This window comes from Impatiens glandulifera, chromosome 2 (assembly GCF_907164915.1).
Source record: "Impatiens glandulifera chromosome 2, dImpGla2.1, whole genome shotgun sequence".
Taxonomy (NCBI): domain Eukaryota; kingdom Viridiplantae; phylum Streptophyta; class Magnoliopsida; order Ericales; family Balsaminaceae; genus Impatiens; species Impatiens glandulifera.
The window spans coordinates 45,203,623-45,215,069 of NC_061863.1; the positions used below are offsets into that span (position 1 = coordinate 45,203,623).

At 29.3% G+C, this 11,447-nt stretch overlaps 1 protein-coding gene across 1 annotated transcript; it reads right to left on the minus strand.

Annotated features, from left to right (window-relative positions):
- Positions 1-1,371: 1,371 nt before the first annotated feature.
- LOC124925753 (plasma membrane ATPase 4) lies at positions 1,372-7,276 on the minus strand. Its single transcript, XM_047465833.1, has 16 exons — positions 7,117-7,276; positions 5,544-5,663; positions 5,226-5,462; positions 4,375-5,136; positions 4,159-4,281; positions 3,963-4,067; positions 3,724-3,868; positions 3,491-3,655; positions 3,174-3,412; positions 3,041-3,073; positions 2,863-2,944; positions 2,622-2,782; positions 2,357-2,530; positions 2,088-2,270; positions 1,826-2,007; positions 1,372-1,738 (listed from the first exon to the last, which is right to left on the minus strand). The coding sequence occupies exons 1-16, from the start codon at positions 7,168-7,170 to the stop codon at positions 1,642-1,644; spliced, it is 2,862 nt and encodes a 953-aa protein (XP_047321789.1). The 5' UTR covers positions 7,171-7,276; the 3' UTR covers positions 1,372-1,641.
- Between the last annotated feature and the right edge of the window lie 4,171 nt (positions 7,277-11,447).

Below are 11,447 nucleotides of genomic sequence, written 5' to 3' on the forward strand. Positions count from 1 at the left end.
GAAAGAAAAAGAATTAATATTTGTTTAAATAAATGAATAAATGTAATTAATTATATATATATTATTAATTTATACTCAATTATATATAATTTTAAAGTTATGAATGTATACATATTTAATTATATATAAATAATAATACTATCAACATCTTACGATTTGAAATAAACTATGATTTTGACCGAATTTGGATAACACATTTATTTTAATATTTCTGACATTGGAACATACATACACTTTTCATTATTTGCAATTTAGTTAGTTAATTAATTTATATTATATATATACTCTAATTTAATTTGGGCATGTTTACATTGTTGTGATTAAAGAAGAATATTATATTTTTGAATTATTGTTATTTAAATAAGTAAGGATAGAGAGCGATAATATATTTAATTATGTTTTATAGTGTTCGGGACATAATCGGGGTGAGTCGGAACGGAGGACACAAATACCATCCCCGCCCTATCCCCGTTCGGTTTCGAGGAAAAATCGTCCCAAACGGTACAATTCGGTTCGGTTTTCGCGGGGCGGTTTCAAATTGCCATCCTTAATTGGCGTGTCAACATGTGAGTGAATTTGAAAAATAAAATTTCTCTCTTATTAGATTTCAAGTTCACTTATGTTGAAGACATCATTCATGACACTACATTTCCGTTCTCTATCATTACTTTATTTAAATTAACCGAAACGAACAATTGCCTCAAATGAATGAAGTGAATTCTTACCATTTAAAAATAAATATCATTTTATAAATAATTTTAATTTTATACGATTTTAAAAAAAATATATATATTTTTTCAAATAAATGAATTAACGTAACTAATTTGGTATATTATATATATATATATATATATATATATATATATATATATAAATTAATTTTATACTCAATTATATATAATTTTGAAGAAATGAATGTATACAAATATTTAATTATATATATAAATAATAATAATATTCCGATCTTACAATTTGAAGTAAACTATGATTTTGATCCAATTTGGATAAACCCATTTATTTTAATATTACATGTAATTGAAACATATATACACTTTTCATTATTTGCAATTTAGTTAACTAATTAATGTAATATATATATATACTCTAATTTACTTTAGGCATGTTTCCATTGAAGTGATTCTTGGAGATTAATTGTGTAAGTAGTTTTTAAATTGAAAAAATGTCCTAGTTTCGATTCTTAAATTTTTCACATGATCTTACCTGAAAGAACAATGGTCCAAAGTTCGATTCTTTAAACTCACAAAACACACTTAAATCAAAAATATTTGAGTAGGAGTCAAACCTATAACCTTAAACTATTTAGACTAAAATTACTAAGAATGATGATGGGTAAAAAACATGAAATAAATGTTTGAAAACAAAGTATATAGATTCATTCCAATTGCATAAGCATTGGAAAGCCAAACATATTATTCCTCATGAACTATGAACTGAGGTGGTAGAATTTGAGAGAAGAATATAAATTTTAAAAGACTAGAGAAGAGAAAAAAAAAAGAAAAAGGTTTTGGTTTGTAACTGAAATAAAATTCAGCCAAAGGGGGGTGGTTGTTCATTTCTCTAAGTCAAATACATAATATAAATATATATTCTTCTTTTGAGCTCATCCATTCAATTTCCTCCTCACACGGTGTAATGTTGTTGGATGTTGTCAAGATCAAGTCCTTTCAGCTTCACCACAGACTCAACATGTCCCTTCAGCGTGTTCAATTCTCGGAGTCTGCACTCGTTTACGAAAAAACATCATGCGATTGATCATTTGATTATAAAAAACAAAATCCAATTCATTGATTGATTGATTGATTACCTTGCAATTTCAGCTCTCCTCTTGGCCTGTTCAGCAATTTCAGACAGCTCTCTGTAACTGCTCTTGTCGTTGAAAATGTTGGATGCTTCTGGCGGTTGAAGCCCATGTAAAGTTCTTTGAGCAAGTGCCCATTGTGCTTCTCTTTCCTCTTTACCATAGTCATTCTTTGTGGTGAAAGCAATCTGTTACCATCCCACCAATAAATAAGTCAGTTTTGGTTGGCACAATGACAAAATGAAATGAAGTGAAATGAAAAACATACCCTGTTATCGATCATGCTGTTCCATGCCTTTCCACTTAAGACATAACGAATGGCAAACTTCATCAGATCAAGCGGCACATAAAAGACAATACTGTAGAGCCATATAACACCGGCCCAACCCCATCCACATCCCTTAATCCTTGCAAACTCCCAGTGTGCATAAACCGCAATAACTGTCGCTACCTGAAATTGTTGTCAATTTCAGTTGGTGTTTTCTTTTAATATATAATAAGAAAACAGTTTAAGATTCTTCTTTTCTCTTCTCTTACCAACTGTGCAGCCATGAAAGCACCAAGCAACAACAATCCAGGGCGCTCCAAAAACGACCAGCTACGAGAACGAGTCACAAAAATCAGAGCCTGACTCACAATACTGACTTGAAGGTATAGAGCAGCCATCATCTCATCGTTATGTCCCCTGATAGACCTCACCCCAAATGTATTCTGCATTATCATCATGTTCATACAAATTTAGACATTTTATATATATATGATTATTCAATATAAAACCCTTTCTTCTTCTTCTTCTTCTTACCGAGAAAAAATCTGTATCGTGCATTATCCAGAAGAATATAACAGTCATTAAGGCCATGTAACCTCCAAGCACAACACCCGTGGCGAAAATCTCTTTCAACTTCCAGCTATCTGGCAATGGAGATGGTTTCACTCTATCCTTTGAGATGGTCATAATTGTTCCTGATAAATCAATTTTGTCAATAAAATGGAACATGATAACTTCAAAGAAAGAAAGCTGTCTCAAAATTGAACCCTCTCACCGTCGTTAAGGATGGCAATGATCAAAACCATGAAGGGAGCAAAGTCGAACCTCCATATTAAAGCAATAAACATGAAGCCAAACTGAGAACAAAACAAAAAATGGAAGAAAAATTAGTAAGGCAAGACCAAAATTATTAACCAAAAATGTCATTTTTCTTTCTGAAAAAGGTAACTTACCACAATACGAATAGTGATAGAGACTGCATATATCTGTGAAAGGAAGAAAAAAATGAACCAAACTTGTTAGTGATCTTCATAAATATTGATAATTATGATAGAAATTCAGGAGGAAACATGAAAAGAAGTTAACTGTGTAGTTCTTCATCCTCTGGAAAATAGCTCTGCTGGTCAACACCGCACTGATGATGACACTTAGACCTGGTTCAGTCAGCACAATGTCGGAAGCACTCCTGGCTGCATCAGTGGCATCAGCAACCGCAATACCGATATCTGCCTTTTTGAGAGCTGGTGCATCATTAACACCATCGCCTGTCATTCCACAGATGTGCTTCCTTTCTTGCAACTTCTTCACAATTTCATACTTGTGCTCTGTTGGGGAAGAAGAAGATGATCAATAATCAAGGGAAATGAGAAGCTTGGTATAAAAAAAAGGAAAAGCGTTTTTACCAGGGAAGACTCCAGCAAAACCATCGGCTTTCTCAATCAACTCTTCAACAGGAAGGGAAGCAATGCTTGAATCCTTATCTTGACCAAGTAGAGTGGCAGATGGATACATGTTTGTTCCCATTCCAAGTCTACGTCCAGTCTCCTTGGCAATAGCAAGTTGATCACCTGGAAAGGGAATGATTAACAAATAAGACTTCTCTTCTATGAGACATAAAAACCATAGCTTTAATTACCTGTTATCATCTTGACATTTACACCAAGATTTAGAGCTCTTCGGATGGTTTCAGCACTATCATGCCTAGGAGGATCAAAGAGTGGCAAGAGTCCAGCAAATTGCCATGGACCACCTGCACTGTCTTTTGATTTCTCTGGAACTACCTGAAATACAAAATAAAGGACTTGATTGTTAGTTAAGCAAGCAATTGAATCACGTGGGAGATGATTAACTGAAATGATTATGAAGATTAGAAACCTGTCTTGCAACACCCAAAGAACGCAACCCACGGTCAGCAAACTTATCAATAATGCTATGGACCTTCTTCTTCACATCTTCCTTGGCATTGCAAAGGGTTAAGATCTGTTTCCACGTAATAAAAACAGAAAGAAGATGATAAATAGCTGTGTTCTCTTCCATAAAAGTTGAAAACAAATGAAAATAATAGAGGTACCTGTTCTGGGGCACCTTTGCTAGCACGATGCCAGTTACCATCAGCATCAATATAAGTCAAGGCAGTTCTCTTGTCCACGGGATTGAATGGAAGGAAATGCACCTCTCTGACACCAGCTCTTGCCTACCAAGTATATTTCCAAATTCCAATATGAGGTTAATTACCAAAGTAACTTGTAAGTAAAAGTAGTTCCAAGGATGGAAGTAAAAGTTGTACCTCTTTTGGATCACCAAGCATACCAACAATGGCAGCATCAATTGCATCTTGGTTTTCAGTCCTAGATGCCCTTGCAGCAAGCAATATAACAAGATCTTTGTCAATTCCTTTAGTGAAACACTCAATCAAGTTTTTGTCAACGCTAAGTTTGTTGAGCGTCAATGTTCCTGTCTTGTCACTGCAAAGTACGTCCATGCCAGCCATCTCTTCAATAGCAGTCATTCTCTTGGTAATGGCACCTTGCTGTGATAGCTTGTGGGAACCGATAGCCATTGTCACTGATAACACAGTAGGCATAGCAATTGGAATACCACCAATCAAGAGAACCAGTAAATTGTCAATTCCGTCTCTATACGCCCTATGCTGGATGGGATACATGACAAGGATCTCTATAGCCATACCAATGGCAATGGAAATGATACAGAAGTTTCCAATTGATGTCAGAACCTTCTGGAAATGCCCGACTTGGTTGGTGCTGTCCACAAGATGTGCAGCTTTACCGAAGAAAGTATGAACTCCAGTAGCAATAACAATTGCCTCAAGTTCACCTTGTTTGCAAGTAGAACCTGAGAAAACTTCATCATACGGGTTCTTTGTGACTGGCAGTGATTCTCCTGTAAGTGCAGACTGGTCTATCTTTAAAGGATCTCCCTCAAGGAGACGGGCATCAGCAGGAACGATGTCTCCTAATTTAATGCTAACGATGTCACCTGGCACCAGTATCGCAGCTTCCTGTTCGCTCCATCGTCCATCCCTTAGTACCTAAAGAACACAATTATACCGACACACAATTGTTCAGAAATGTCTTCACGTGCATGAAAATGATAAATACACAATCGTGTATGTATTACCTTAGTCTTTGGAGCAAGATTAGCCATGAGAGCTGCAGCTGCATTACCAGCATTGTTTTCTTCAATGTAACTGATGGTAGAGTTAATCACTAGCAAGCAAATGATTCCAATGAAATCTTGCCAATCCGGGGGCTTCCCACCACCATTAGCCAGAGCAATAGCCATGATAGCTGCAGCTTCCATCACCCATGAAAGTGGATTCCACATGAACCCAAGAAACTTTAGAAACTTGCTCTCCTGTATTCATAAATTATATATATATGTCAGAATGACAAATTTATTATGTCTCTTGCAATTTGGTTTAGAGAAATGAAGGACCTTCTTCTCTTCCAACTTGTTTGGCCCAAAGATTTCCAGCCGGTTGTTTCCTTCCTCTGTAGACAAACCCTCCCTCGAACATTTCAGCTGTTCGAACACTTCCTCAATAGGAACCTTTTCCTGAATTTTTCAAACACAAGACAAACCAAGAAAATATATAAATAATATGATAATAATGCATGAAACTAAGAATATTCTCATGATAAGATGTTGATACAAGGAACCAGTACTTCAAGTTCAATTCTACCAAATTAGTAATCAATCCACAAACATCATCAAATACACCCCTAAGTAAGCTTCAATGTTGATTTTGAACATTTTAAAATTGTTCTAAAGTAAAAACACCAAAGATGACTTCACCATGACACCATAAATAAACAACTTTACCAAATTTCCACCTTTTTTATTTTCTAAAAAAGCCTGTGGATGGAGAGTCAGATTCCACCAGATAGAAAAGATGAATGAATAAGACAACCCAACTATGGCCGGTCGCGTATTAAGTGAACGAGACCCATAAGTATGACATAATTTTTTTCAGAAAAGTGCCAAAAGATCCTATGGAAGATAAGGCTTAACAAAATCCTGCGGTAGACAATCTGCGCGTGATCATCACGCAGTAAAAAAGAAGTCAACTTTACCAACTTGTGCCTGCATCACGATTTCTTCCCTTTCCATTCTGTATTTCTTTTTCCCCTTATTTAAAGAATGTTCAGCCATATAAATAAATAAAAAATATTTGCACTATATTATTATTATTATTAGTAATGACTTGACAGGAAAATAAATAAATAAATATAATTGTTGTTATAGTACCACGGATCGTACAAGACAAATTTCTCCCGAAAACATATAATTACAAACTGTTCATATTCCTCTCTCTAAATATTATATTAAAAATTTAAAACACAATTAATTATAATCAATTCTTCACAGTAATCAATAAAATATAAGAACTGGTCCCACTCTATAAAAGACTGTACAATTTTCAGTTATCTTATAAAATATAAATTATTAGCTTTATATTCCCCGTAAAGTAAGAAAATGAGGCATGAATTTATAGATATATATGTAGATAATTGACTCAAAATATCAAAATCCGACTGTTGAATTTTGATAAATAATTTCAATAAGAAAGGAGAATATGTAGCTTTTACTTTAATTCCTAAATTAGTGAGATCACATGAAATCAGGATGAAGATTTACTTTGTAATATCTTTTACCATTTCAAATCACTTTTCCTTAAAGTTCGTGTTCGTTCTCAAGAACACCGTGAAGAAAAGCGCAAAAACTCGCACCGATGACTAACAGTAACAGAGATTAATTTGTATATCAGTCAGTACGATGCATAAACAGAAATCAATCAATCAATCAATTATACCGATTCACATACAGAAACGAAAGAACTGTATAACGAAAGAGATTAAATAACAATCGAGATTTCTAGATCTTAGTTTATTGATTGCATTTTTCAGTAAAATGACCTAGAGATGAAACTGATCGGAGAAAAACACAGGCGAACGATAAAACTACGATCGAGATAGATATATTGAAAGAGATGGAGAGATATATATACCAGATCAACTGTTTCATTTCTGATTCCTTCGAGGCTGATCGCCTTAGTTCCCATGGCGTAATGAAATCAAGAGCGGATGAGAGAAAATCGAAGATGAGAAGAGATCTCTGCTCAGATCTCCAGCATGAGTCCAATGAGAGAGAAGAAGAGAGGAGCGATTTGGAGAATTCTGCTTCCCTTTTGTATTTATACCCGCACTCTTCACGCTAACCCCATATTTTTACGCCGTTAACCCATTTCTATACGATTTCTTTCTGTTACTTTTCTACGCCTTGTTTGGTTTCTTATATCTTTACTATACCCTAAAGAAAGAAAACGTCATTATTATCTTTTATTTATTATTTATTGGTGTAATTTGTTTTTACAATCTCAATCTGATTTTATCAATTTTTTATTTTATATATATATATCATCTAAGATAATAATTTTAGTCTTTATTTTAAAAACTAGTATTTATAAAATAAAATTAATATATATATAGTAAATAAATTAAAATTATATTCTAATTTGATTAATGATATAGAAATTAGAAAGCAATTTAATCTTGATTGATTCTTAGAATATAATGGATAAAAACACTATGGTAGATGATATCAAGTGATAGGAAAATTTTATAAAAATATTTTAAATGATGAGTTAGTTTTAATTTTATTTAATTTAATAAATATATAAATAACTGGTACGAGTAGACTTAAGAGACCTCGGTGTAACGGTTTTTTTTTTTGATTCTATTTTGATTGTGGAGATGATTTAATTCTAGTTAATTAAAAAACAAAAAGTGAAAACAAATAAATAATTATTTAAGTCATTCATGAGGTTTTAAATAATCTTATTTCATGATGTCCTATTATTTAAAGATTATTTGAATGACTCTTGCCCATGTACTGGTTTTTTAATAAATAAATTAATTTTTTAAATAAGGATTGATTTGTTTAAAAATAAGGTGGACTTTTTTTTTGTGATATGTTTAAAAATAAGGTGGAATTTTGTTGTGATAAAATAAAAGATATTAATATATATAATGATAAAATAATTTATTTATTTTGAAATTAGAAGTATTTTTGTATTTTAGTTAATGAATTAAATAACGTGATTGATTAAATATTAGAGGAATGATGTTTGTTTGATTATGATTTGATTTATTTTAAAAATGTTAATAAGTTTTTAAGTGTATCAAATTAATATACTATACATAAGATAGTTAAAAACTCATATTAATGCATTAATAATTAATAAGTTACTCAAACTATAAGGCTTAAATCAAAATTTATTTTTATTTAATTTAATGACATTATAATTGAGTCAAAGCTTAAGATCAAAATAATAGAGTTTAAATAGGTTAATTATTATTACTTACCAAACTCATTAAGGTCAAAGAAGATTCTTTTCATAAACAGATTATATATTTGGTAGATTGATATATATATAATAGTTTCCTTTTATTCTCTTATTATTATTATTATATATATTTTTTAGAATATTTTTTTTTAAATTATATAAAATAATTTATTTTATCACAAATTCAAAATATGTGAAACTGCAATTATATATATAACACTAAGTAATCTTGCTATTTTATCAAGTTTTATTTAACATTTGTTTCAATCTTGATATGTATACTAGCTAATTGTGTAAAAAATACTACAATATTTCAGAAAATATAACTGAAATAATTACTCAAATATTTTGATAAAAATGCATTAATCTTTGGTTAAATACCTATCTATTCTTCAAAACTTAAAAAGAAAATACATAATTATCCAGCCTATATATTTAAATTATTATTATTTTTGTAACATAATATTCATTAAACCTTTGTCAACTCAACCAAAATATTATGGTATGAACTACTTAATTATATTTCAAATATGCTAAACTATGCTTCTAAATAGGTTTTATATTATAGAAATTATGCCAATTAATTAAACTGTTACATGGTAATTTTAGGATGGTGATTACAATGATTTCATGTAATCAAGAAATTATTTTCTTGAAATTAGTTTACTTGACTATCAACACTCATGAGATGATTCAAAACAATTGGTGCCAAACAATTTTGTTATGAAAAAGGATTATGAGGCTTCTCAATGAAGTGATATAAATGGAAAGAAATGTAAGGAAATAACAAAGTAAAAAGGGAAATGTCCACAAGTCAAATGAAGAATTATGGTATATAAGTTGTGAAGAATTGACCCAAATATTGTTAATCATAGACTTAATTGGTTAATTAAAAGAAAAGTCTTTCCATTGAGTTTGATGGATCAATTACAATTGAATTAAGAGAGGTTTATTATTGTAGATACATTATTTAATCCATTAAGAAGTAGATTTCAAAATTGGTGATGACAAAGACAAATTGTTTTAGCAAGATATTGACTTGACTATGACTTTTTTTTTATATTGCTTATGAATTTTGCAACTAGTAAAATCCCAATTAAGAATGGAAAGATGGGTAGATTTAAAAAATATGGGATAACAAATAAAAAAATTGTATTTAATATATCCATTCTATATGAGAGTAAAATATTATATAAAGCTCGTTCCATAAATTCAAACCATGCTCCATACTCCATATGCATATGTTGATCGGAACGAATGACTCAATTTAAACTTTTTAAGTTACGGGTAATGTTAGAGACTATCGAAATTATTGAGAATTGTGGATTAGAGCAACTAAATGAGTGTAATTATAAAATAATGACTCTTACTTTATTTTATATTGAAATTAATCGATGTTATAGATAAATTTTGAGCTATATAATTTTTCAGACTAACTAGATTTTCTTGAAAAGCTTGTACAATAAATTCAAGTTCTTTAAAAATTGATATTACACATTGCATAATGAGAAAAGAACATGCTTACCAACCTCCTTCCAACTATTTATACCTCCAAAATTTTAATAAAGTAAAAAAAAATGAGGATCAATAATGTTTTTAAAGATTTGACCAAAATTATAGTATGAATGTTTATGTTTACAAATAATAATAAATTATTTGCAACTTAATATAAATGTTATTAGTGAAAAATAAGTAGTTAAAATGTTTATTTTGTTAAAGAGAAATATCGATAATTTTCAACATTTACAAAATAAAATTTTAAAATATCATAATTTAACTCTTACTTGATGCATTTCATATTTTTGAAAACAAAATTATACTAATTAGAGCTTTTGTATACCAAATTTATAAAGTAAGAAGATTTAAAACTATATATAATCTAACTAAAACAAATATGGAAATTAAAAAGAATAACTTGTTATAAAATGTGACCCCTTAATTAATGTGTTTAATTTGCAAATTAGAATTGCAATTTTAGTAGGTTTCAATTAAAGGAAGGTATACAATCAAAATATTATTTGATTTATCTTACTATACAATGTGCATCTTGGATATTTTTATTAGTAAGGAATTTTTTTTATTAACTAATTATATTTTTCAAATAAAACATCAAAACAAAAAATAAATTATATAACAAATATAGTCGAACAACAATTTTAAATTGTCATTAACTCATTCAATAATGCAAAACAATAAATTAGGAGTGAAATTAGAAACTTTATTACACATTCCTTTTAATAATTATATATTTTTAATATTTTATTTTCAAATTACTTGAAGTCTTATTTGAATTTAGTTATTTAAATAATATTGATACAGGTTATGAAAATTAAATTATTGAGTTAAAACACTTTAAAAATATATTAATATTTAATGAAAAGTAAATTTTAAAATAAAATAAAATATTTTAATAATTTAGTTATAAATTAATTAATTTGACTAATGAATAATAAAATATTTAAAATTAAAATAACTGTTACCAAAAAAATGCCTAAAATAAAAAAAATTAACCAAACTTTCAAAATTTAATTTAGTAAGCTATTTTTTTTGACATCTAAGCTAAGCCTGTGATAAGTAAAATTAAATATAATTCAATTGTATCTCTTTTATTATCTATCAAACAGTACCTAACATAAAATATTTTTGTAATTTGGTAAATCTGCACAATTTTTTAATATAAAGAAATAAATCAAATCATAATAATATTGTATTTATTAAATTGAATAATTTATTAATTAAAATATTTTAATAATTAATCTTTAAAAAATTCAATTATTTTATTAAATGTTTTTTTAATCATATGAAAATTCCAAACAACCTCTAAAATTTTAGATTACACCTTGAATTTGTATTTTTTTTTATTACCAATCTATCAAAACAATTGAGATAATTGTTTTTTAGAAATATAAATATTTTTTACATAAAATTTTGAGATAATTGTTTTAGAAATATATATTGGAATATCTTAGAAAATAATTAACTATTTTTTTGAA

What these genes read in the sequence shown, in the direction of transcription:
- LOC124925753 (XM_047465833.1), bottom strand. Translation starts at nt 7,170, where the DNA reads ATGGGAACTAAGGCGATCAGCCTCGAAGGAATCAGAAATGAAACAGTT. An exon ending in GAAATGAAACAGTTGATCTG is followed by an intron (nt 5,664 to 7,116) that starts GTATATATATCT and finishes TGAAAAATTCAG; the next exon opens with GAAAAGGTTCCTATTGAGGA. An exon ending in AAATGTCAAGATGATAACAG is followed by an intron (nt 3,656 to 3,723) that starts GTAATTAAAGCT and finishes TTCCCTTTCCAG; the next exon opens with GTGATCAACTTGCTATTGCC.